At 38.3% G+C, this 27,958-nt stretch overlaps 1 protein-coding gene across 3 annotated transcripts in view; it reads left to right on the top strand.

Annotated features, from left to right (window-relative positions):
* Nucleotides 1–27,958, top strand: part of LOC131045350 (isocitrate dehydrogenase [NAD] regulatory subunit 1, mitochondrial) — a 110,708-nt gene that overhangs the window by 47,262 nt on the left and 35,488 nt on the right. Inside the window, exons 2-3 of one of the 3 annotated variants that reach the window (XR_009105801.2) lie at nt 4,532–4,771; nt 4,921–5,005. Coding sequence is in view for 2 of the 3 variants with exons in the window: in XM_059209769.1 (XP_059065752.1) it covers nt 4,532–4,771; nt 27,498–27,758 (501 nt within the window). In the remaining variant the exon portion in view is untranslated. Of the gene's footprint in view, nt 1–4,531; nt 4,772–4,920; nt 5,006–27,497; nt 27,794–27,958 lie in introns of those variants that run through there. The other 2 variants (XM_059209769.1, XM_057978938.2) reach the window with 2 other exon arrangements.

The raw sequence follows: 27,958 nt of genomic DNA, 5'->3' as shown, positions 1-27,958 counted from the left end.
TGTATCAAAGAAACTTTTCGTGACATTCATCACCAAAAAGTGCAGCTGGAAGAACTTTTCATGACAGTTTTCACTACAAAGTGCATCTGGAGGAACTTTTCAAGACATTTGTCACTACAAAGTGCCTTTGGAGGAACTTTATGTACATTAGTCACCAAAATATGTGTCAGGAGGTGCTTTTCATAACATTTGTCACTAAAAAGTGCTCTTGAAGGAACTTTTCATGACTTTTATCACCAAAAACTGCACTTGGAGGAACTTATTAATGACATTTGTCATTTAAAACTGATCTTGGAGGAACTTTCATGACATTTGTCACTAACAATGCATTGGGAGTAATTTTTCATGACATTTCTCAGCAAAAAGTGCACTTGGAGTAACTTTTTATTACTTTCATCACCAAGAAGTGCACCTTAGTACCGACACTTAAAAACTTTTTCATGATGAACAGAGTTTTACAAGCTGTTTGACACTATTTATGAAGACTTAGTGGAATTTTTTGCTAGTGAAGCCACCCACAATGTGCAGGTATCTTTCAATGTATTTTTAATTTGCTTTTGATGATGATGAAATCACTTAAAAGTGCACCTAATTTGTTGTTTGTAACCCCTTCAAGGTTGGGCAGAAGGTTGACATGATAATGCCAATTTAAAAGAGTGCTCAAAGGTGACTTTAGTCACAATCTTAGTAGTAGATAAAGTTTTACAATATATGCTTCAGGCTCAAGTCAAAAATATCTTTCAAGGGATGAGATTCAAACCAGCAATAAAATAACATCATAATGACTTCCAAAATCCAGGATAGACATATTGCAAGTAATCAAAAGCAAAGATGTGAAATTCTGAGAGCATAACTGCATTAGTTCCAAATACAGATTTAAAACAGAAACATCAGAGTTATTCTTTGAAGGGGTAGGGGTTTCAAGGTAAGACATAACCCGGCTATATCAGTATTCTCTTGAAAGGATTTGTTTTCCTTTGAGATCGTACAACCTAACTATTTGACCATGCGCTTCCTTCTCCTCAGTCAAGTCAAAACCTGATAACCCTCATCTTTGATTCTGCTCCCCAGTTATATTCTTTTCCCGTCTCTTCTGACCCCTCTACAAAGATTGATTCCCTTTTAAATGTAGAGATAGTTTTCTCGTCTTCTTGCTGACTGGTAAATATTCTGGTTTCCCCCCCTTGTTTTCTCCAATTTCCTACACTTCGTGGGAAATTTTTGAATCCCAATTCATTTAGTTTCATTCAGATTTGAACTCTGATTAGTTGTGAAATGGATCCCTCATCTAGCCACGTGCCAGATCTCCATCAGAATTATCCTCAATGACCTTCAAGGACCCAATTTTCTCTGGTATTGATGGCACTGTCAGACTCTAATCTTGCTGTCAGCTTCAAAGATCTTCCTGGATCCTGATTTCACCTCTTTAATTAATTGTTTTTCAGCACTTCCTTTAGAAAAAATCTGATTCTCAATGAGTTTTCTTGTGGTTGACACCGTTGATCCTGCTTAATTAGCTGTGGTTACTTCTTTTCTATGCTGGCTACTCTCCGCATTAAGTTTTTTCTTTTTTAAACCCAAAGCTTCCTTTCATAAATGTTTTTCTGCTCCTGCACTTATCTGACTGTTAATTATTTGCAACTGGTTTGTCTTTGGGTTTGTGGGCTCTGCTATATTCTGGTTTGGGTGCTGATCTGGAAGACACCTCTGTTTCAGGATGCACCCTCCGCTGGGTCGGGTCGATCACCCCGTCTTATGAACCCTTGCATCCCTTATCTACTCTACTTTGTTAATTTTGATTCTTGGTTTGGTGGTTGATATCAGATGGAGTCAGGTTACTAGGCGGTTGCTATAACCAGAATATCAATCATCAGGATAATTATCAATAATCAAGGCATTATGACATGCATAAATCCCCATGGGATCAACAGCTAGATTATTCTCATTGATCTAAATGGAGGAAAAATCACACAACCTTAATTAATTTCACCAGTTAGTCTGAGGCAAGGTTTTAGAAAAGTTAGGACAAGGGTGAGGAGCAAGCGGGGTACTACATGAATGTTCCTTTGAAAACTTCAGGATTTGCTAAGTTATGCATGTCAATGAATTCCTGAAGTGTTTGTCCTCATTTTTCATTTGCTGATCTAATTAAATGCTCTTAGTGGGAGTAGGATACTATTGATGCTGCAAACACTTTGAGAGTTCTGTAATTGTGTGTATTCTTTTAGTTTTTGAACGATATTGTGGGATGTAGACTGAGAACAAAAATCCACTAAACGAAATTATATGGATTTCATTTTTGCAACTAATCCCCATAAGTGGCTATGAGAATGTAAGTAGGTATGTTTTCATGGATCCCTTATGGCAAAATGTTGACCTCAAGTGGAAATTCTTTAGCCAGTTGGTGTTTTTTGGTGATCTGCCTTGGTTTGAAAAATCAATTTTCTAAGAAACATTTGCCTGTTATTGGATTCCATTCCTCTTGAGTCTCAAGATTGTATTCTCATTATGAATTTTGTTGGGAGTCCATGCTAATGTGGTCATTGATGACTAGACCATAGATACTCTTGAATCTAGCTGATGTGACTGATCTTAGTGGAATTGGCTGCATCAGATCTGAGGAAATTATTTGAGAAATGTAGTGAGTTGTCCTCTGTTGTCTGTTGTGAACTTGTGACATATTTTTTCTTTTTTCCTTCATGTGCTGGATTGTTCTAATATCTGTTTGCTGTTTTTGAGCTAGTGATTAAGTCACTGTTTTTGAGCTATTGATGATCCTGCTGTTGTTTGCTTGTTGCTTACTTAATCCGTGGACAATGTAAGTGTGAAAATATTGGAGTATGGTCTTTGAGCATTAATTATTGATTCATGGTTGTGGGATGCACTGTAGCGTCTGGAATTGATTGAGAGCTTGTGGATTGTTTATGTTGACTTCGTGTGAGTGTCGCAAGTGATCTGAGTATTATCATTTAATCCCCTTCTTCCTTATCAAAAGAAGCAAGAATTGAGAAAGATTTGGAAGTGGGTAGACTTACTGTAATGTCCATTTTCTTTTTGCTTTACAAACATAAGCTTTGGTGGTTTGAGATGGATTCTTGATCTCTTTGCTTGAATGCCATTTTTGGTTCTTTTTCATTGCACTTGGTCAGATTCTTATCTTCCTGAGATTGAACTTCTGGTTGCCTTATATCGTAATTTGTTTGTGAGCTTGGTACTTGTCTCTCTTTAAGTGTTATGAGCGGTTTTTAGTTTTTGCATTTGAGGGCATACGAATGTCATACCTTAATTTGACTTCACAAATTTGTATGTTTTCCCTATTTTATGCCTCCTGGCTTGAGATATATCTGATTTGGAAGGTTTTTTCGAGATCTGTGTTTACACAAATGCATGCATGATTCAAAATACTTTGAAAAAGAGTTAGCTCTTGGGATTATATGAACTTCCCTACCAAATTACCAATTTTTCTCATAAAAGATTCTTCCTGAAATTGACTTGGCACAATTGGTAGGCAAACCTGTAGGAGGACCGTGCTTGAGAGATCATTTGTAGGGTTGAAGGCTGGGCTACATGATTTCATGTATAAGCCAGCATTGTTCATGAACTAGATTACTCATAAAATGGCTTTTAACTCTTTTTCTTTAGATGGTAGCAACTTGCTATTAAGTGTCCTTTCAGCATAATGAGAATGTCAACACAACTGGAACCTGGATGGATTCCTATGAAATGACTAGTTAAATCTTCTCTTTGAGAAATCACAAATGGTTTTTCTCCCTCCGAGGAGGAAAGGGGAATTTGAGGAGGGGAAAAAATTTTCAAGTTGCACCCAGTTCTCTTTGCAGCTGTTGTTCTCTGGGAATCCAGGTGTAGGTACATGAGTAAATCCTCTCTTGATGGTGTCAATTGTTCTTGAAAGATTCCCCCCTGAAGGATATTTGGAAGGAGGCCATGGAAAGGGTGGAAGACATCAGGTAAGTGGCTGGTCAGTTGTGCAAGCTAAATGTAGTTAAGAAGTATGGAGTAGAGACTTCTGTAGCACTGCAGCTGTATTTTGGGTAAGAGGGTCAATGCTATCTTGCATTCAACATTGAATTGACAAGCTTGGTTTCTCATCATGGGAAATGTGCACCCCCCCTACCCTGCCCCCCTCAACCCCCCATGGTTTTCTCAGTGAGAATATAATTGTTTGCCTTTGACCCTTGTGTTTTTCCAAGTTGAATTATTTCTTCCTTTTTGGCTTATTCAATATTCTTAATTAACTTTACAGATTCTTTTTGCAGTTTTGTGTAGTTTTTGTTGTCTCCAGTTATTTACTTTATGCATCGAGATGTATTTGACATTTTGTGAGATGATCAAGTGATTTCTATTCTTGTTTTCAAAGATAAGACTATTTGTTTCTTTGTTAATAGACATTCGTAGATGGCATGAGTTTGAATGGACATACAATACTTTTAATTTATGTTCAACTTGCTAGTTTGTATGAAATATTTTCTCCTTCTAACTCTGATAGATAATCACTTTGCTTTATTACTAGGTGATAACAAAGTTTTGTTCAGAGCGGATTGCAAAGTATGCCTTTGAGTATGCATATCTCAACAATCGGAAGACGGTAACTGCAGTGCACAAGGCTAATATCATGAAGCTTGCAGATGGGCTCTTCTTGGAATCATGCCGTGAAGTTGCAAAGAAATACCCGGGAATTAAGTATAATGAGATTATTGTTGATAACTGTTGCATGCAACTTGTTTCAAAACCTGAACAGTTTGATGTGATGGTATGCTCTTGAAGCCTGTGATAATCTGTAAGGACTTATTTTATATACCATTAAGATTATTCTTGTTGACTTTGTTGGGCTAAAAGATTTAGTTCTTTTGTGGTAATACAAGGTTTATGGTTTTACGAAAATAAGTATGTGTGTTACAGATTCTTAATCAGAATCATGACTTGAAGAATGGAATGAGTTCTGACACGTTATTTTTCTTAGTGCAAGACAGTTTATAAAATTCAGGTATCAGCATTGAAAATTCTTCTACTTTTCAGTTTTTAACATTTTTAAGTTATTTGTAATTAAGAAGTATTACATTGTATGCTCTTTCACCGTTTCTTGGCATTTCACAGTCATTCATAGACTTGAGACTTTTAGGCTGTAGTCCCATGGAGGGGGGCTTCATAAAAATTTCAGTGGGTGCTGCTGATATTTTTTAGGAGTATTTTAATGTAATGTCCCGTTCTTGGACCTAGTTAGATTGTGTTTTCTGTTAGCCTATTTTTGGGTTCCTGTAGGCTATTTGATGATGGTTAGGGACTTATTTTTCCCTGGAGAGCTCGGTTTACAGTTTTCTTAGTTTCCAACAGCTTTGGTGGCAACAGTTGTCGGAGCGTTTTGAGCTTTCTGGGTTGTTCTCCATAGTTCTTGGAGAACACTACTATTTATAGTAAGTGCTCGTTTTAGCACCAGGCATCTTTCCTCAACATCAGTTATGTCTGGGCATGATCAATTTCCTTTTTTGTTGTATTGGTGGGCTTTCTGCTTGGTGGTTGGTATTATTTTAATATATGCACTAAAGTAATAAAGTGACATTTAATTATTCACTTTAGTGTTTAAATATTATGCAGTGTTATGTCCCCAAGCTGGATGCCTAGGAGATATGGGGATTTAAGCTGTTTTAAAAAAATGTTAATAGGCCTTTTTGAGGGGAAATAAAATAATTTGAAAATTCAAATTGCCCTAATTTTCTCCAAATTCCATATAAAAGGGTTTTGGCTCTCATTCTTCTCATTGAGAGTTGCACACGTACAGAGATGTTGTCAGAGAGAACATTGATTTCTTCAAGGAATTGATTGAGGACGCAAATGCTTGTCAATCTACACTAGTTTTGATGGTGGAAGATCCATCCTAGCTGGTTTGGCGTTTCTATACAGGATATACATTGATTTAATGAAGTTTCTTTGGTGATTCGACATTTCAGAAAAAATTGCAAATTTGAGTCATCATTTTGTGGTGATTTATAGAGTTTTTTAGTGTTATTTGTGGAGTTGCAGGAGTTTTCCCAACTTGCCATACAGCTTGTCAAGATGAATCAAAACCTTCATTTTGGATCAACTAGAGCAGAATAATGGTGCATTTGTTTTGGGTATCAATCTGAAAGTTCCCTTAAGGTTGGGTGATCAAGATAGGAGTGTTTTGGGAGTATTTGGTAGCAGATTTGAATTTATCTGTAAGGGGCCCTACCATTATTGCAGGCCGTACCAATTTCTAGGCATGGTGTGTGACATCTAGAGCAGGTCGCTTGGGGTTTTAACTAGTTTCCAGCTTCTTCTGTGGTGCCTAGACCCTAGACATAGTTTGCAAGTGATTGGGAGCTGTTTTGTCAACTTTGGGAATCGTTTGAATTTTTTCTAGCATGATCGCCCTTGTTTTCAGTGACTAGAAAGTCCTGGTTATGCCTAAAATTATGTTGCAGACCTTTTGCCATTAGTATGGGTGCATTTGAAGGTGATTTGGTTGAAGTCTTAGATGTTTAACCTTTGGGAGTAAGCAATAGGCATGTTGTTGAATGATAGTGACCAGTTGGGTGATGTTTGTGATTATCCAACTTGAAATCAGCAGTTTTAGAGATCAGTTTCAGACCTGTAGCAGCCAGTTGATCACAGTGATAGAAAGTACTCATGCCAAGTTTTATGTATTATCAATTACATGTAATGGTGCTCTATTTGAATGTCAATCTTTCCAAACAGTTGTAACAGCTGTAGTTTAAAAATTGAAATCAATATCAGAAATCTACATCAGCAAGAAACTCTTTATTGCTTTGTTTATATTGTCCTTTCATTTGACAAATAATTTCAGAAAATAATTAGGGGGGTTATTTTACATTTAAAGTGGGTGGTCCAATGAATTTCGTAGTGGAGTTTAAACCCCGAAATTTATTGAAGCTGTGGGTCTCATGAATTTTAATTAAATTTAAATAATTTAGCTGATTTTTTTTAAGCAAGCTGGGTGTCCCATGATGCTTCAAAATTTCAATAATACACTTACATTATAAATACATTTAATTTCAGAATATTCTGTATATCTGATCAATCAAATTCATATTATTAAACATTAATATTTTGAGAGAGCAATGAATAGAAATAGACTTATGTCCAGCATTAGAAAAGTCCCAAATTTTTGATTAAAAAGTCTGAGTAATTGATCCTCTCTACTAAATATATAGTTTCTCTTCGATATTTTGTTGTCTTTCATTCATTGTAAATCAAGATTATGTCAACTGTATCTTGTTGCTTATTGATATTTAACTAAAAATTAATATTTATTTGTGACCACAGAGATTAAAACATATAAATAGAGATAATTTTCCCTCCAAAGTTTGTTTTAGATTAATTGGTGGGAATCTAAAAGCTCCAGATGATTGACAGGTGGCAGAATATTTCCTAAGCTGTTGAATAAATTTCTAGCATCGACCTGAAGACACCTGCTCAAACTCTATATACTAAAAAGTAGGGACTCCTATTAATAAATTAATCCTATAACATTTTTTTTCCCTCACGAGAAAACCTACTCCATAAAAATAGTTCCTGAAGCCTCTCCATAAGACTGCAGCTTTAGTTATATTTCTTTTCAGTTCTTTCAGAAAAAATTCCAGATATTTTTACAAAAGTATTAGTCTTTTTTTATTAATTGTTTCAATTTTATATTGAACAATCTAAAGTTTCATGAAATTAGATTGTTCCCACTTTCCATTTTTCTAGTTTTCAGTTTACAATGTTTAAAAGACACTCAAAATTGATTCTAGATCTTCAAACATAAAAATAGAATAACACTAAAAACTAAATATTAGATCAACTCTAAACAAATTTGTAGAAAACCATGAAGAAAACTAAAACAAACCCCTTTTACAAGAAACAATAACTTTCCTATTTTATTCAAAAACATTCTTTTTCTTTTTCTTTAGCAGCATTCTTCTCTGCTCATCTAGAAAATACAATGAAGTTGCAATTTATAGAAAATATAAAGATTCTCACAAAACAAGCTAACTAAACTATGCTAATAAAGTGATCTAAGAAAGCTAATAAAGTGATCTAAGAAAGCTAATAAAATGCACAATATCTATAATGTCTACCTAAGCAAGATGAATATACATGACGATTGATCTTCGCAACCAGACCATGGTAAGTATCTATATAGAAAAAGTGTATCCTTCCATTTAATCCTAGAATATTTAGAATAAAAAATATGAAATGTTAAGCTAATTATTTAGCGACTTCATAATGGAAATCAGTTAGAGATTGCATAACTTTTATGAATGATGCATTATGATCTTTTATTGTTCAAAACTCCCTCTTTATTTGAACGCTAAATGACTTTAAATTCTTATTTGTGTCAAGAACTTCAAAGCTAAGACCGTTTGTCTTCTATATTCATGTTGTCATGTCCCCTCTTTAGTATGACATGACACTTTACGTGGATTTGCCTATTCCAGACTCTCGTAGGCAGATGGTTGTGATGAGAGAGTCATTTTGGCGTTTATTTGGTGATTGGATGGCTCATTATGCTCTTGGAGACATTATATTTATTATTACTTTTTATTTGGGGCCAAAATGTTATTGAGGTGCACTTTTTATTTTATGAAGTAACTTTTTATCTAAAAAGTGCAATAAGGCTTCTAGAAGATTCTATTATGGATACTTCTAGAAAGTCATGGATACTTCTAAAAAGACTAAGAGGCTTCTAGAAGATTCTATTATGTGTATAAATAGACCCCATGGGTCTCTCATTTGACATCGAAGTCTATTTTCTCTAGTGCATCTACTTGAGCATTTGTGGAGCTTGAAGGTCTGCAAATATCATTGATCTTTGGGAACGATAACTCCCTTAGATTAGCATAACTGAGGAAGTGAAATATCTTCTGAAGGGTTGCGTTATTGGAGATGGTACTCAGCCATTTCATGTTGGATTTCAATTGAAGGTTGATTTGAGGGCTTGTATTTGGTGAATAAGGGTTTTGAATTCATCCCAACTCAAAATTTGGTACTGCAGCCACACAGTACGACCCAGGTACGGCCTGCTGCAGGGACAGTACGGTAGTGACAGCAGGGCATTCTTGGGACAGTCCAGTCCTCCTTTCATCAGCATTTCATAATCGGAGTTCAAGGAGCGATTTCCAGGTTCCATTGCATGGTTTTTGTTGTCAATTTTTATGATAGAAGTGCACAGTTGTAACAGTCATATATGTATTCAGAAAACAGTCCATTGTAATCAGACATTGCTATCTTGTAGTTGGATTGATATAGTAGAGAAGGTGCATTGCAAGGTCATTGTTCATGTGTGATAGTTTATACATTCTCTTGTCATAAATTCAGTGCTCATGTGTAAGAGTTTGTAACAGTCATACATTTTTAGAAAATTAGTCTACTGAACAATGCAATCAGAATTTGGGAAATTCATGATATATTAGCATTGAAGTCCTTGCATGAATATTTAGAGTTTCATTATTGTTACATTTCAATAGTGGTATTGTTATCTCAATTGTACTTGATGCTCAAAACAACTATCATATTGAAACACTACATCACAAACAAAACAATTCAGTGCATGCCAAGTGTTTGACAAATTGTCTCAGTTCAGTTTTGGGGTTTATTAGTGGCCTTTATAGTAAGGGTCATTACAGTGGTATCAGAGCGGTGTTCTTGCCATCCTGTTGGGTAAGAAACATTTATGCATCCATCAGCATTGGGGCATCACAGGTACTACACACGCAGAAGAGCAGCACTAGAGGGTGAACAGGAGTACAGAAACATTCTTACCATGGGTGAGAGACAGTCACAGAGTCCACCTAGAGTTCCCAGGAATAAGGATGATGAGGCTAGGGACTTTTTCAGAACCATGGCTACTAGACAGCAGGAGATAGTCCAGTCATTGCGTGCTTTGACCATTATGATGGAGAGAGTGGTTCAGCCCAGAGTTCAGGAGCAGGATAGAGTTACACCTGATCATGACAATAGGAGTGTAGCAGGTTCATAGGGTGCTCCTAGGCACAGGTCTTGGACAGCGGATAGACCTACTCGTCCTACTTTCCTTAGAGAGGAGGCTCAGGAGGCAGGAGAGGGCGATGTACAAGATGAGTTTCAGGATGATCTTAGAGCTGCTACTGCAGAGTGGCAGGCATTACCACCACATGTACGTGAGTTACTTAATTTTGATCGTTACTTGAATCAGAGGAGAGAGCACATGAGGAGCACTCAGCAGAACAGGAGACCTAGAGGCCATGACAGTGAGTTGCAGCGAGCTGCTAGCAAGCTCACTTTACCTTCCTTTGATGGTAGTGGACGGATGACAGCACAGGCATGGATACATAAGTTGGATACCTTCTTAGCATTGAGGCCCATGTCGGAGATAGATGCCATCAGATACGCCACCTTGCATTTGGAGGGCGCAGCTCATGATTGGTGGTCACATGGTATGGTTACTTTATAGCACAACCAGGTGACTTCATACCAGGATTTTGTAGACAGATTGGTGGAGCGTTTTGATAGGAAGGATCCTGAGATATTCTTTCGTGATCTTGCACAGTTGAGACAGATAGGCAGCTTGGAGATGTATATCAGTGAGTTTCAACGGTTGTCAGTTATGGTACAAGATGTATCAGAAAGACGGTTGGTCATACTATTCACTGAGGGATTGTCTAAACCCCTCAAGGGTTGGATCAAGGCATTTGAACCATCGACATTACAGGAGGCCATGAGGAAAGCTCGCAGTATGGAGCTTACAGCACCTTCTAGCAAATTCACCCCTAGGAGTTCTACTTCTTTCAGAGATAATAAGAAGTTTGATAAAGAGAAAGGGAGGAAGGTTGATACCAAGGGGAAATCCACCACACCCTTGGATACTGAGGCACTTAATGACCTACGCAGGAAGAAGCTATGCTTCTATTGCAAAGGTCCTTATGACAGGGATCATGACTGTCCGTTAAAGCCTAAGGGGAAGGCCAATAGAGTTATGTGGGCATACTATGAGGACTCAGATTCAGATAGCGCAGTACATGAGGACGAGCACAGTGACACAGAGCCGGAGGTAGAGGCAGAGGCTACAGAGCCTAAGGATGAGCTGGAGTTACATTTGCAGCAGGCACGCTTGTCCAGTATCCAGCAAGAGGGGTCCTTTAGATTGCGTGGAGTTCTAGCAGGACAGAAGGTGATTACCCTAGTTGACACAGGTGCTACGCACAATTTCATTGATGCACGATTGGTTGAGCGCCGTGGCATTGAGACAGAGGAGTTTGAGGGTCTCCGAGTACAGGTTGCTGATGGTTACACTCTTAAGTGTAACAGGATGATTAGAAACATGCCTCTACGCTTGAACAATTATGAGTTCAAAGCGGATTACCATGTAGTTAACATGGGTGACCTAGACATTGTATTGGGGATGACTTGGTTACATTCATTGGGTGAGGTCACTCTCAGACTCAGAGACATGGAGATTAAGTTTGAGGTTGATGGGAGACAGCATGTATTGAGGGCTATCAGAAATAGTGATATTTCTTTCAGGCGCATGGAGAGGTTGGTTAGACACGATGGGATTGGATGGGCAGCCATGTGTACTCTCATGCCTACACAGGAGGAGCATCAGAAGACAGAGTATCACCCTGACATTCAGAGATTGAGAGAACGGTATGATAGGGTGTTCAGTGACATTCCACCCGGTGCACCACCTGACAGGGGAATAGAGCACATCATTGAGTTAGAGGAGGGTGCTAAACCCGTGATGATCACACCATACAGGCATCCTAAGAGACTCAAGGATGAGATTGAGAAAACCATCAAGGAGCTGCTTGAGATGGGGCATATTAGACCGAGCAAGTCTCCTTTTGCTTCTTCAGTAGTGTTGGTGAAGAAGAAGGATGGCTCGTTACGTATGTGCATTGACTATCGGGTGTTGAACAAGAGGACTATTAAGAATAGATACCCTATCCCACGGATTGATGAGCTGATAGATGAGCTTCATGGGGCATGCTACTTCAGCAAGATAGATTTGAGATCAGGATATCATCAGATCAAAGTTAGAGAGCAGGATGTGGAGAAGATGGCATTTAGATGTCATTGTGGACACTTTGAGTTTGTGGTCATGCCATTTGGGTTGACCAATGCACCAGCTACTTTTCAGTCTACGATGAATAAGGTCTTCCATCATCAGTTGAGGAGATTTGTATTGGTTTTCTTCGATGACATTTTGGTATACAGCAGATCATGGCAGGAACATCTTGAGCATCTGGAGACAGTATTAAGCATATTGCAGAAGGAGTCCTTGTATGCCAAGGAGTCCAAGTGTGATTTGGGTATGACTGAGCTCTTGTATTTAGGACATATTATCAGTGCAGAGGGAGTAAGGATGGATCCTGATAAGATCCGTGCTATAGTAGAGTGGCCTATTCCTGAGAACTTGACACAGTTGAGAGGGTTCCTGGGCCTATGTGGCTTCTACCGCAGATTCGTTAGTGGATACTCACGACATGCAGCCCCTATGACAGATTTGCTGAAGAAGGGGGCCTTTGTTTGGACACCGGAGGCACAGACTTGCTTTGACAGGTTCAAGGAGATCATGACCTCATGCCCGGTGTTAGCCTTGCCTGATTTCTCGAAGCCATTTGAGCTTCAATGTGATGCATCCGGCGATGGTATAGGTGCCGTGTTGATGCAGGACAAGCACCCTATTGCATATGAGAGCAGGAAACTCCGTGGTCCAGAGAGATCTTTCAGCATCTATGACAAGGAGATGTTAGCCATCATGCACGCATTGGCTAAGTTTAGACGGTATCTAGTGGGTGGTAAGTTTTGTATTAAAACTGACCACAACAGTTTGAGGCATTTCCTTAGTCAGAGAGATCTCAACGATAGACAGCAGAAGTGGGTGAGTAAGCTACAAGCTTACAATTTTGACATATCATATGTGAGAGGGACTCAGAATGTGGTAGCGGATGCATTGTCACGTAGACCACATCTCAGTGCATTGATTGAAATATCAGAGGATTGGAGACATATGATAGTGGCAGAGTATGCTAGAGACCCATGGGCGTCAGGGATAGTTGATGGGTCAGTTATTGATACCCGGTATACACTTGTAGATGATTTGATTATCTACAAGAGCAGGATTTTTCTAGTCCCAGGATCGAAGGTGAAGCAATCTATATTGAGGGCTCTTCATGATTCACCTACAGTTGGTCACCCCGGGTACTTCAAGACATATAGACAGGTTCGGGAGCGGTTCACTTGGAAAGGGCTTAAGTCAGATGTTTTGCAGTATGTTCGTGAGTGCCCTGTTTGTCAGCAGAACAAACAAGAGCACACCTTTCCAGCTGGGCTCCTACAGCCACTTCCCATTCCAGATCAGAAGTGGGAATGCATATCTATGGACTTCATTACGGGCTTGCCCAAGGCTCAAGGGCATGATTGCATCTACGTAGTAGTGGATAGACTGACGAAGTATGCACACTTCTTTCCCATCGCTACTACTTACACAGCAGTACAGGTAGCTGAGGTCTTCTTCAGAGAGGTCTTCAGATTGCATGGGATGCCCCGCAGCATAGTGAGTGACAGGGACAGTAGATTTTTGAGTCACTTTTGGCAGGAGGTATTCAGACTTTGTGGCACTGAGCTTACACCTAGCACTAGTTATCACCCACAGACGGATGGACAGACGGAGATAGTGAACAAGTGGGTGGAAGGTTATTTGAGGAATTACGTGGTTGGTCAGCAGAGGGCATGGGTGAGATGGATTCATTTGTGTGAGTATTGTTACAATACCACATTCCACATGTCGATTCAGATGACACCTTTCAGAGCTCTATATGGGTATGATGCGCCTAACTTCATTGATTTGCTGATGTCTGATGTTAGAGTTCCACGTGCCGAGGATTTGCTTCAGGAGAGCAAGGACATTGTTGATGCTCTCAAGGATAATATGGCCAGGGCACAGAATCAGTACAAGCAGTACGCAGATCAGAAGCGGATTGAGAGGAGTTTTGAGGTTGGTGATATGGTTTACCTCATGCTTCAGCCCTACAGACAGTCTACTCTTAAGAAGAGAGGGTCAGAAAAGCTTAAGCCGTGCTATTATGGGCCTTTCAGGATTATCAGGCGAGTAGGAGAGTTGGCTTATGAGCTTGAGCTTCCAGCAGATAGCAGGGTGCACAATGTGTTCCATGTGTCGCGCCTCAAGAAGGCATTAGGACAACATGTTGTGCCTTCCACAGTGCTACCACCCTTGGATGATGAGGGGAAATTGATATTGGTGCTAGAGTCTATTTTGGATAGTAGGGAGAAACAGCTCCGCAGGAGAGTTATCAGGGAGTATTTGGTGAAGTGGAGAGATCTTCCTGTTGAGGATGCCACTTGGGAGACTGAAGCCATTCTGCAACATCTTGCATTGAGATTGCTTGAGGCCAAGCAATTTCAGGAAGGGCGGACTGTCATGTCCCCTCTTTAGTATGACATGACACTTTACGTGGATTTGCCTATTCCAGACTCTCGTAGGCAGATGGTTGTGATGAGAGAGTCATTTTGGCGTTTATTTGGTGATTGGATGGCTCATTATGCTCTTGGAGACATTATATTTATTATTACTTTTTATTTGGGGCCAAAATTTTATTGAGGTGCACTTTTTATTTTATGAAGTAACTTTTTATCTAAAAAGTGCAATAAGGCTTCTAGAAGATTCTATTATGGATACTTCTAGAAAGTCATGGATACTTCTAGAAAGACTAAGAGGCTTCTAGAAGATTCTATTATGTGTATAAATAGACCCCATGGGTCTCTCATTTGACATCGAAGTCTATTTACTCTAGTGCATCTACTTGAGCATTTGTGGAGCTTGAAGGTCTGCAAATATCATTGATCTTTGGGAACGATAACTCCCTTAGATTAGCATAACTGAGGAAGTGAAATATCTTCTGAAGGGTTGCGTTATTGGAGATGGTACTCAGCCATTTCATGTTGGATTTCAATTGAAGGTTGATTTGAGGGCTTGTATTTGGTGAATAAGGGTTTTGAATTCATCCCAGCTCAAAATTTGGTATTGCAGCCGCACAGTACGACCCAGGTACGGCCTGCTGCAGGGACAGTACGGTAGTGACAGCAGGGCATTCTTGGGACAGTCCAGTCCTCCTTTCATCAGCATTTCATAATCGGAGTTCAAGGAGCGATTTCCAGGTTCCATTGCATGGTTTTTGTTGTCAATTTTTATGATAGAAGTGCACAGTTGTAACAGTCATATATGTATTCAGAAAACAGTCCATTGTAATCAGACATTGCTATCTTGTAGTTGGATTGATATAGTAGAGAAGGTGCATTGCAAGGTCATTGTTCATGTGTGATAGTTTATACATTCTCTTGTCATAAATTCAGTGCTCATGTGTAAGAGTTTGTAACAGTCATACATTTTTAGAAAATTAGTCTACTGAACAATGCAATCAGAATTTGGGAAATTCATGATATATTAGCATTGAAGTCCTTGCATGAATATTTAGAGTTTCATTATTGTTACATTTCAATATTGGTATTGTTATCTCAATTGTACTTGATGCTCAAAACAACTATCATATTGAAACACTACATCACAAACAAAACAATTCAGTGCATGCCAAGTGTTTGACAAATTGTCTCAGTTCAGTTTTGGGGTTTATTAGTGGCCTTTATAGTAAGGGTCATTACACATGTCTGTCCTCCTTGAATTCACCTTTCTTCGCTTTATAGAACAAAGCAACATCCTTAGCATCCCTTTGACTAATCAGCTTCCTTCTTGTCTCCTTTGGGAAAAAGATTTCATAGAGATATGAAAATGATGGTAAAGAAGCCCTAGCCTTGATAAATGTAATAAAGACTTAATAGCTATTTGAAAAACCCTTCCAATCTAGGGGAACAAGTTTATCATCAGAAATATGATCACCAACATTGTGCAACTGATTTCTAATGTCTCCAATCCTATCAATGTAAGAAGATACACTAGTTCCCAGACTCGGACTCGGCAAGGCCAACTCGACTCGTGACTTGGCTACAACTTGGCAATGACTCGGCAAAATATTGAAATTATATACTTTTACAATTATATATATATGAAATTATATATCATATTCCATGGCTCGGGCCGAGTCATAAAAACTCGGCGAGGTCTGCTCGGCTCAGCGTCTCGGATAACTCGCACGACTCGCGGACATTGTGTAACTGATTTCTAATGTCTCCAATCCTATCAATGTAAGAAGATACACTGAAGTTCCAAAACTTGGACTTGGCTCGGACTCGGCAAGGCCAACTCGACTCGTGACTCGGCTACAACTTGGCAATGACTCGGCAAAATCTTGAAATTATATACTTTTACAATTATATATATATGAAATTATATATCATATTCCATGACTCGGGCCGAGTCACAAAAATTCGGCGAGGTCTGCTCGGCTCGATGACTCGGATAACTCGCACGACTGGCGGTGAGTTTTGGAACTATTAAATTTATTATTACATTCTCACCATCCATCATTCTGGTCAAATTCAATATTATAATAACATTTTCTTGGCTATGTTAGATGACTGATACATTACTTAGCTGTTTTGCAGTAGTCATACTTTGAGCATACATAACGAGATGAGATTTGGGATTGATGAATATGATCATCCTTGCAAGATTGTCCTTTTCCCATGCAAGAATCTTTGCAGGTGGAGGGATTTTGATTTGAACCATCAAACCACTTAAAACATCTTTATCCTTTAGCAACATCTCCATGAATAAAACCTGATTTACATAGTTAGATGTAACATCTAACTCATGACAGCAAATAATTCAAAACAAGTTTTTATGGCTTGCATCCTTGCTTTGATACAAAGTTGAATAGTCTAAAGCTTCATGGAAATAGATTGTACTTGCAGGTCATCTTTTTAGTTTTCAGTTTTCAATGTTTACAAGACTCATAAATTTAAAATTAGATCTTTAAACATAAATTTCTACAATCTTCAACTAAAAGAATAGCACTAAAATCTAAATATTAGATCAGCTTTAAAACAATTCATAATAACCATGGAGAAAATAAGAAAAACCCTTTTACAAGCAAAGATTTCATTCCTGTTTTATTCAAAAACTCTCTTTTTCTTTTTCCTTAGCATTCTTCTTGTCAGCTTGTCAATAAAATGCAGCAAAGTTGCAATATATAGAAATTACATGTGGATATTGGAAAGATCACTCATTCTGCATAAAATAAAGATTCTCACAAAGCAAGTTAATAAAACAAGCTAAGTGGAATAATAAATTGCATAATTTCTCTAATATCCAAAGTTTTAAAACTCGGACTCGCCACAGACTCGGCAAACCAAAAATTTGGACTCGGACTTGGACTCGTGAAAGACTCGCAAAAGACTTGGCAAAAAAAAACCCATAGTTTTACAAAGAAAACATAAAGAAATTAATGCATTTAGAGAACATAAGAGCCATAATTGAAACATTACACATGTCATATGATCTACAAACACGCAATATTTGAAATTTCATCATTCATACTCATAGTTTCAACTCTAAAATGTATAACAGCAGCATAAGTTTATAAATGTTCACAAATTACATATAATGATATGCCCAACTCCAAATGTGAAAAACAACAATTAACAAACCAAAGAGAAGACTACATCTTCCTCTTTGTATTTCTCCTAATATAGCTCAATTTTTCAAGCCTTGAGCTAGAAGTAGTAGTAGTGGGTGTTGTGGTATCTAAATGGTGAGATGATTCTTCTTCAAAGTCAAAGTCCTCATCCTCGTCCTCATCTTCGTCCTCATCTTCATCCTCCATTTCATCCAATCTTGCTCCTTCTGTATCTTGTGCTGCTCCTCTCTATTTCTGCAATTTCTTCTTCGGTAAGGAGGACATTGTCACCATCATTTTGTTCATTCATGGTCCAATCACCATATGGATCAATTTCATCCAAGTCAATGGCCTCATGTGAAACACCCTCCACCTGTCTAACTCGAAGGCGAAGGTTGTACCGAACGAAGACTAGATCATTGAGCCGTTTTTGTGTCAATCTATTTCTCTTCTTTGTGTGAATGCTCTTAAATACACTCCAATTTCGGTCACACCCAGAAGCACTACATGGCTGAGACAAAACACGGACGGCTATCTTTTGAAGATTAGGCGTGCCAACACCATAATTCTCCCACCATAAATCTACAAAAAACATTTAGAAATATTAGAATTTAGAAAAAAATGTAACAATCAAGTTTGTAGTTTTTTTCTTGCAGTATTGAACTAAGTTACTAAATTTTTTACCTGGTTATTGTTTTCCTCTCTTATCAATTGCTAGTTGTGATGAGAAGAGTCTCCCCTCTGTACTCTTGTAGATCTTGAACAATGAACATTTCCAAATTCATAAATAGATAGTCAAAGTGTCAAACTCAAATTCAATAATGAACATTTCCGAATTCATAAATAAAGATAGAGCAATTGCAAATGTCAAATCTCACCTCCAACTCATCAAGAAACTTGTCTCTCAACTTAGGATCAGGTGCCATGTTATCAATGCATGCAATAACACCTACCATGACCTCCTCATCAACCCTAAATGAATCAGAGAAGTAGAATTTCGGGTTCAAAAAGTAGGCGAAGGCATGTATCGGTTGGTGGAGTTGGTTTGTCCACCTACGATCAATGATGTGCCAAAGGATTTCACATTTTCTTGTATTTCCACGATAGTAATGTGAAATGGCCTCTTTGGCCCTATCCATGGCCTCATAAATGAAACCCATTGGCATGCCCTCTCCATCCACCATACGAAGAACCCTTACCAAAGGTTTTGTCACCTAAAAAAATGAAAACAAATTTTAAATTAGTACAAAATTAACCCCTAAAAAATAAAATCAGCAAATAGACAAGATTGTATAAAGTTTACTTTTGTGTTTGTTACTTACCGCAGTCAACTCCTCTCCACTTTTGGTGAACCCTTCATCAAAAACAATGCTCACAATCTTCTCTGCTTCAGGTCAGACTCCAACCAAGCATCAGACACAAACATCTACTTAAGATGAGGAATGGCACTAAGAATGCTCTGCAAAGTGATGAAGTGGCTAGCAAATCGTGTCACTCCAGGTCGCACAAGGTCTTTGCCATTTGTGTGTTTTCTCATCAAAGCAAGCACCCAAGTATGGTTGTAGATGAATTTGGTGACACTTCTTGCATCTTCAACCACCTTTTTCACCCATCCAATCTTCCCAATGTCCTCTAGCATCAAGTTCAAGCAATGTGCAGCACAAGGACTCCATGTAATCGTAGGATGCCTCTCCATAAGCATTCTACCTGCAGATACATATGCAACTGCGTTGTCCTTGATAATTTGGACAACATTCTCAACTCCAACTTCCTGAACCACCCCATCCAACAGATTACACAAAGTCTTTGCATTTTTTATTTCATTTGAGGCATCAATAGACATTAGGAATACCATTGCACCATTTGAAGCCACCAAGAAGTTGAGAAGAGTCCTATTCCGTCCATCTGTCCATCGATTAGATAAAATGCTGCATCCTTTTCTCTTCCAATACCTTTTCTGATCATCAACCACAACTTGTGTATTTTTTACAGCTTTCTCTAGCAATGGCCCATTGAAGTCATGACCTATTGTGGCCTTAAACCCCTTACCCGCAATTGTTAATGCATTAACAAAACCTTCCCAATACACATTGTTTTCTGCATTGAAAGATAGATTATTGTAAAACCAAAAGTTTGAAGCTGCTATCCGTGCTTGTTCATGCTTCTCTCTATTCCATCTTGTACCTTCAAGTGAAGGTTGTGCACCTGGAACATTGTGTGGTGCAAAAAAATTTGGGTTTGATCTAACAGGAGTGCCACTAACCTCACCCTCATTGTCACCAAAAGATGAAAGTGATTGATGACCACGAGTGTGACCAATGGGACCCGAAGTGGACAATGTGGGATTCATTGCAGCTGCCATGGCTTCTTTTGTTTTTTGCCTTTCTTCCTTTTGCATATCATTCTCATTAAGAATGGCCTTCATCTCTCTAATAATCTCAGGAGTTGATTTGGGGCATGCCTCCACACCATATCCAGGTATTTGTGCAAGGTGGTATTTTAATCTATTGATTCCACCCGTCATCCATTTTGTACATTCGGTGCAAGTGACCTCCCCCATCTTGCTTCCTGGAATCCCATATTTCCATGCTTTATCTCTTTGTCTTCTTGACCTTGGGGTTGCCCTTGGAGTTGAACTTGCCATTGCTGATTTAACATGAAAAAAAAAAAAATCAGCAGGGTTTTATGGAAAATCAACAAAAAAAATGACAATGAATCATTTGGGAAAAATAGCATTCAAAAACAAGAAAAAAATATGAGGAAATAACTAAGGAAAGGAAATAGAATTTTCTTTGGCAGCATATCCCCTTGTTTTTCAAGATTTTTTTGGATTTTCAAAACATGGAAATGATTCAAATGAAAAAAAAAAGAGAAAAAATCCTTACCTAGATCTCTTTTGCTGATTTTATCTTCTTCCCTCTCCTCCTTCAAACCCTACAAACCTGCTATAACCAATCAAAAATGCCAAATGAGTTGAAAAACTAAAACAAAACTGAGTTTTATTGGTTATATGGCGTGTAAACTGGGCTGTGCGAGTCCATATGAAAGACTTGCGAGTCCAAGCAAAGTCTTTCATATGGACTCGCTAGGACTCGCCTCGCGAGTCCTTGGCGAGTCGACTCATGGCTCCCATGGACTCGCGAGTCCGTGGCGAGTCCACGAGTCTTAAAACCATGCTAATATCCACCTGAGCAAGATGAATATACCCAAGAATGGGTCTTGACAACTAGGCCATCTTACGTAATTATGTACTAAAAGTGTGTTCCCCAATTTAATCCTAGAATATTTAGAATAAAAAATATGAAAGACTACACTGATTCTCTAATGAATTTTAAATTCTAGTCACCTAGAGATTACATGACTTTATGAATGATGCACAATGATCCCTCATTTCTCAATCATTTGAATGAAGGTACCTTCCATACAATTTTTTTTTTAATTATTCATTTTAATTGCACAACATTTACAATTCTATTCTTTTCTTTGCAAGCAAAGGTACACAAAATCACAAATGGTGCAAACTTTTGTATTTGTCATACTGGTTGCTTTTTATCTCTTTACAAGCTTAATAGTCTTGTTTGGTAGTTTTCTTGAAATTTTCAACTGACTGTAAGCCACAATGCAATGTCCTTATCACTTTCTGATCATCCAATTCCTGAGATGGGAAAGCTGAGAGCACATGTTAAGTAGGACCACACCCAGTTATCTAAGGTGGAGCAACTTGAACTGAAGTAACAACTAAGCACACCAGGTGGCAAAGCCAGCCAAGTCTACACTTCTTCAGTGGAGTGTGCTTGATGCAAGAAACTGAAAGAAAGTACACTAGGCGGCATAACCAGCCAAGTCTACAATCTTTAGTGGAGTGTGCTTGATGCAAGAACTGAAAGTAAACACTTCTATGCTTATTTAGCAGTGTGTGTAATTACAAGAAGTAAAACAAGCACACAAGGTGACAAACCATCCTTATCTACGCTTATTCAACGGAGTATGTAATTACATTAAAAAGAAAATATGAAACCATTGGTGGTACTATGATCAGGGCATTACAAGACAATATAAAATGCATTACAAATCATCATTAGGAAAGGTAAACTACTGATATTTGCTGATGTAAAGTTGTGATCACAAATGTCAACTTCTGCAACATTCAAACTAAAGCCATATGGCATAGGTAAACAATGTAATCAAGTACCAACATAAATGTATACCTCTGTTAGATGAAACAAGGTCTGATGAGAGTTGGTAAACTGACAAATCAGAACTGAACACACTAAGTACACACTGTAAATTGCTGTATACAATAGACGGAAGCACCCTACACAAACTAGAACTGAAACACCACCGGGAATACACTTATTTCTCCTTATAACTGATGAATATTAGACTTATAAGTCCAACTATATTGCTGCAGGTTGGATACAAAACATATTGATTGTCAGTACAACAAGTACAGCAATCACGGAAGTCATTAAAACTCACTCAACCATTGTTTGTCCACCACGAAAAGGCTTGGAAGCAGCAAACATGCCTAAGGTGCCTCCAAACCACTTCTAACAGCAAGAGAAAGGGCAGTGATTTATTCACCAGGCTCACACGCCCCCTTGTGATAGGTACAACTCGCTTGTAGGTGGTAAGGGCCCCTCACAATCCTCATCTAAAACTGTATGGCCCTCCAACAACATAAGATAGCAGTGAAAACATTAGTATGAAGCCACCAAATCATTCATAGTTTATACTTGTAGTGGTATGACTAGTAGAAATGGAGCTGAAATGACCTCTTTTCTGTTTGGCCCCTTTTTCTTTGGGTTGCAACATTTAGATTTGTGTAGATCTTTTTGCTACTTGCTTATGATATTATTGTCGGTATGTGGGGAAGTCTCTTTGAATCTAATGTTATAGCATCCATGACCTAATGTTCTACCATTACTTTGTCTCGATTTCTTCACCTTTGCATGAGGCTCCCATAATATAAAGACATATTAGCAGGATCAAACTGCATCACTAGTTGTGGAGTATCCATTAGCAGAGGTTGAGATTAGGCTTGTGAATAATAAGCATCAATTTGATTTTAAATTTGTTTGAACTCATCGGTGAGTTGTTGAAAATGATGGATATTTTGTATAGGAAATGTTGTTGGAGTTGGAAACAAATGATGGTCTTGGAGAGAGTAGAGACAAAGAAGAGGTAGCGAGGGGAAATGAGGGGACACTTAATCAAAAGTGACCAAAGCGAACGTAGGAGTGGGAGATGAAGGGGGAATAGAAGACTCACCTTTGTGATTGTAGTAGGAATTTCACTAGTACTACTAACTTTAAAAGAGAAATTGATAGGAGAGAGGATAAATTATTGGAGTAAATAGGACCTTGTTCTTCTACAAAAGGATTGGTAGAAGTGGCTTTCGTGACAATAAGGTGTGTAAGTTTAGAAATAGGTTAGGGTTTAGAAAATGATTTTAAGGATTAGAAAACTTAAAGAAAAAGGAAGACACTGCCAAAGAATGAGATCAATTTAGTTCTCCTTTTAATTTTCAACCTTCTATTTGCAGTCCTAGGCTATCACCTTACCAACACATACCTCCTTCCAGCATAGTCAATATATCCTTTGCTCTGACACAAGAACTTACAGTTTGGTTTGCCAGAGTGGCCTTTGTGATAGTATGGGTGCAGAAGTTGCTGTGACATAGGAAACTATAGGTTTTTGTATGGGAGAAAAGGACACATAAATTGTGATGAAGGTAGAGCTGTGTTTTGGTATCATGGTAGCATAGAAATACAAAAGGAAGGTTGAACAACAAAAACAGATTCAAATTGATCACATTCTTTTAGTGCATTGCCTCCCATTTTCTATATTATTTTTAATCGTTGTTCTTATTTTTTAAACCCTTAATCTCATTCTATCCCTTTTTTTGGGCTATTATAAGATTAGTAATAGATGGTTAGTGTAGTTGACTTTTTTCATATTAGACTAGAATCAGATTAGAAATGGAGTCGGTCTTCTTTTGAGATTACTATGAGTGTAAGATAGTTGTTGGCTTAGGGGTTTCCATTGTTGAGGTTTCCTAGAATCAATAATAGTGGGCACAATTATTTGTTGGATTTGGTGAATGGGTTCATAGGGAATCTTGAGCCTTCTAGCCTTTTCTATAGGATGAGGTTTGTTGCATTTCTCATAGGAGATCTCTTCTTCACCCATTGAAAGCACTTTCCTCTCCCCAAATTAGACCCTGTCTAATTATGGGAGGACTAGAGTGTTGCGTCAGCTTGGGACCAACATAACCTTCAACCTTCAATTTTTTGCAAACTGTAAAGTTAAAAATTCATGATCTTTAATTACTTAAAAATTATGAAGAGTTAGGACCCACAATTCAATCCACAAGACACTAACTCTAGCTTTCAGTTTTTAGATCTCCCTCTAAACTCTTATTAGACGACACCATCACTAAGGTTGGCTTGCAACTTGTGTATACCCAACTAAATTACTGGGGGATGACCCCCTAAGCTTGGATAACATGTCAAAATATTTCTCGTTTATCCTAAATATTTACATAACTTTTCTAATACTATTAAAACTTGCAACTTGTGTATACCTGTTGTGACGTTTTCACACATCGCCCCATTGCAAATGGGGACCCCTGCTTTTTGCTTTCTAGGGTTTGTTTTTTAGGTCTTTTAGGGTTTTGTCTGTTAGCCTTTGCAAGATGAGTGTTGTCGGGGAGATCAATAGGATAGCAGGTCTTGCTTGAGTGAGGTCCTGATCCTGAAATTTGGCTAAGTCTGAAAGTCCTGATCCTGAAATTTGGCTAAGTCTGGAATGTCCTGATCCCGAAATTTGACTAAGTCTGGAAACTGAAAAACCTCCAAAAACTAGATTTTGCAATATAACTCCTGGAGGTTTGAAACCACTCTCAAACATCCTGAAAGTATATATGGAATATAACTTAAAGTATAAGAAAGAAGAAAAATAGAAGGAAATGTCACTTATACTTTAATGTTATATTCCAGAAAATTATCCTGTCAGAGAGTTCAAAAAAGTCGGATTTTGCTCCTGACCCTCTCAGGAGGTCCAAAGCGAATCTTGCCCTTGACCCTTCCAGAGGGTCCAAGGCGAAAATCAACCTAGGACTCATTCCTGGCCTTATTCGACCAAATTTTGATTTGCAAAGCATTTTGTTTGGACTTTGGAATTGATTGAACACCTTGAAAAAAAATGATGAATTTTGGCCAAGATTAGAAATTTTGCTCCTGACCCTTGCTGAGGGTCCAGAGTGAAATTCATTATAAACTTCATTTGCCACCTTGTTTGAGCTTGAAACCTTTTTCCTGGCCTTGAAAACGATCTTACCTTGTCCTGTGAAGTGATTTGAAACTTGAAGATTGAGCAGTTTAGCCTAGATTGTGAATTTCGCTCTTGACCCTTGCTGAGGGTCCAGAGCGAAAATTTTATTTGAGCCTATTTGTCACTAATTTTGGCTAAATTTTTATGTGCAGGGTCTCTTGGAAGGAAGGTTGAACATCATTCAAAGGTTTGGCCGCATGAAAATTGATGAATTTTGGGCAATAAGGGCAAATTCGCTCCTGACCCTTACTGAGGGTCCAGGGCGAAATTTTGAATTTCTCTCATTTTGCAGCGAAAAAAGTCAAGTTTTAGACATGAGTGAAACAAGAACAACTTCCTTTTGCCTCCTGAAGAAGTTTTAACTTTGAAAAATGAAGGATTTTGCCTAAAACCAAAATTTCGCTCCTGACCCTTGCTGAGGGTCCAGGGCGAAAATCTTAGTAGAGGGCATTTCTTGCCTTGTTTGGTCGAATTGAGGTGATTTTGAGTTTGAAAAAGGAAAAACCAAGCCTAGAAAAGGAAATTCGCTCCTGACCCTTGCTGAAGATCCAGGGCGAAAATCCTAAAACCTACCTTTTCCTCCAAAATTTGAGCAAGGCCAAGCTTAGACATAGGTGTGAAATGACATTTGAATTGCCTTGAAGTTGGGTTGGATGGTTAAAAGTGCAAATTTTGATGCCCAAAGGCAAAATTCGCTCCTGACCCTCTCTAAGGGCCCAGGGCGAATTTCTTGTGGACACACTATTTTATCCTTTGTTGGACATGAAAACCTATTCATAACATAAACAAGGTGAAGTCTTCCCTAGCAAAGAGTCTTCAAAAGAAAAGGTGAAGCATTTTTTATCTAAATAACAAAAATCGCTCCTGGCCTTCACTGAAGGCCCAGAGCAAAAATTTCAAAGGCACAATTTTCTTGCAAGGACAAAGCGATTTTATGATTGAAATGAATGAGGAAGGGTGTGTTTTGCCTGTTGAAGATAATTTGGAGAACTAACAAAGGACGGATAAACTTGAATTTGCAAAATCTCTCCTGTCCCTCTCTGAGGGACCAGGGCGAAAAACCTAATATCCAGCCTTTAGTTTGAAGCGATGTTTGAAATACCTTGAGGTGGAATTGAGATGCTAAGATTACAAATTTTGATGACAATTTGCAAATTCGCTCTTGTCCCTCACCAAGGGTCCAGGGCGAAATTTCTAAGTGTGCCCACTTTCCTTGCATTTCGAGATAATATTTTTGTTTTCAAGACTCAAAAGAGAGTGGAGAATGATGTTCTACGCCTTGAGGATAATTTGAAGTTGAAGGGATTAAGAATTTGTGCAAAAGACTCAAATTCGCTCCTGTCCCTCACCAAGGGTCCAGGGCTATTTTTACAAAACCAATAACTTCCCTCCAAGATTACGCTAAGGCAAGGTTGTGCAAGGATGGAAAGGGTCTTCTAAAACATGGTGAACAAAGATTTGACTTCAAAACTTGATAATCCTAGGCTAAAATGCAAAAGTCGCTCCTGTCCTTCAATGGAGGCCCAGGGCGAAAATCTTTGGAGCACCTATTTGGCCTTGCAAAAACAAATTAAGCATGCATAGGATGGATGAAAGAGATCATTGCTTACCCCACAATGAGAATCGACAAATAAAAGGTGAAGGATTAAGACCAAAATTGAAAAATCGCTCCTGACCCTCACTGAGGGTCCAAGGCGAAATTGGTGATGTCCTTCATTTTCACATCATTTTAGCGTTGATATTCTAACTTTGAGGCCTTTGGAGATATTGAATCAAATTTGCATTAAATTAAAGGCATTTTAATTTAATAAATCAATTTTATACCTTGAAATAATCAAAATAAACATCTTAGAGGTATTAAAATTAATTTAAATAAATTAAAAATTTACATGTGGAGGGCACAAGACCTTATTTTTACTTATTTTGACAAGTCGGCCTTCTTCTTAGTGTTTTTTATATTTTATTTTAAGGCTTATTTGCTAGGTCGGCCTCATGGTTGAAGAAGGTGAGCGCTCTATAAGAGAGGAGTGTTGTGGACAAATGCAAATCATTCATTCATTGTTTTAAAATGCGAATTGGAGGAACAAATTGGAGAGGCGAATTTCTTGCTAGATTGGAGGATAATTTCCAGATTTTAGAAGGTATTTGAAGGCGAAATTTTGCTAAGTGTTGGAGGCTAAGGAGGGAGGAGCTCTTTTGAAGACTAATGGAGGCGTAATTCATCCAAGGGAGGACTATAATCTAAGCTTGTCCATCAAAATCCGGTTTTCTTTCATCTTTTGCCAAGGTTTTGTAGTTAAGCAATCAAAGAGAAGGTATGAAGAATCATTTTTGAAGTTCTTATTCAAGACTTATTGTGATCCCATTGCAATTTTGTAAAATCTAAGTCTTGAAGGTCCAAATTCCATTCATAATTAATTTGAAAATGTATAATTCTTGATTTATCATGGCTTTTTTCAAATTAATATCTTAAGTTTTACCTTTGAAAGGTCTTAAATTTCATGCTTTGAGGTTTGATGCTCAAAAGACTAACTTTAATATTTTGTGTAGGCACCAAATGGAGATCCCGGAGTTGGAAAATCAAGCCAGATCAAAGGCGGTCTCCTCCAAGAAGATCAAGCAAGGATAAGGGCGACCTCCTCCAGTCTAGCATCGACAAGGACGACCTTCTTCGGTCAAGCATCATCAGGAATAACCTCTTCCCATCCAGCATTCCAAGGCGAGGTATATCAATCGTCCTACACATCAAAGAAAAGAAAGTCAGAGCAAGGGTTCGTTGAAGAAGCAGATAGTTTCAGAAGAATTAATTAAAGCTAGCTTCTCAACAACATCAAGTTGAATATTTACCAAGTTGGCATCAACCAAGTGTCAGACGAGTTGGCATCCTAGTCATCACTTCTCCAGTCGGATTGGTCCACCTCAGCATGTCTAGATTCAATGTACCTAACTCATGGAAGGTGGCACAAACTTCGATGTACCTACCCCAGCTATCCATTGGTTGAATTTTCCAG

This window comes from Cryptomeria japonica, chromosome 8 (assembly GCF_030272615.1).
Source record: "Cryptomeria japonica chromosome 8, Sugi_1.0, whole genome shotgun sequence".
NCBI classification, from domain to species: domain Eukaryota; kingdom Viridiplantae; phylum Streptophyta; class Pinopsida; order Cupressales; family Cupressaceae; genus Cryptomeria; species Cryptomeria japonica.
The sequence above is the reverse complement of the archived record's forward strand: the minus strand, read 5'-3'. Positions and strand labels throughout refer to the sequence as shown.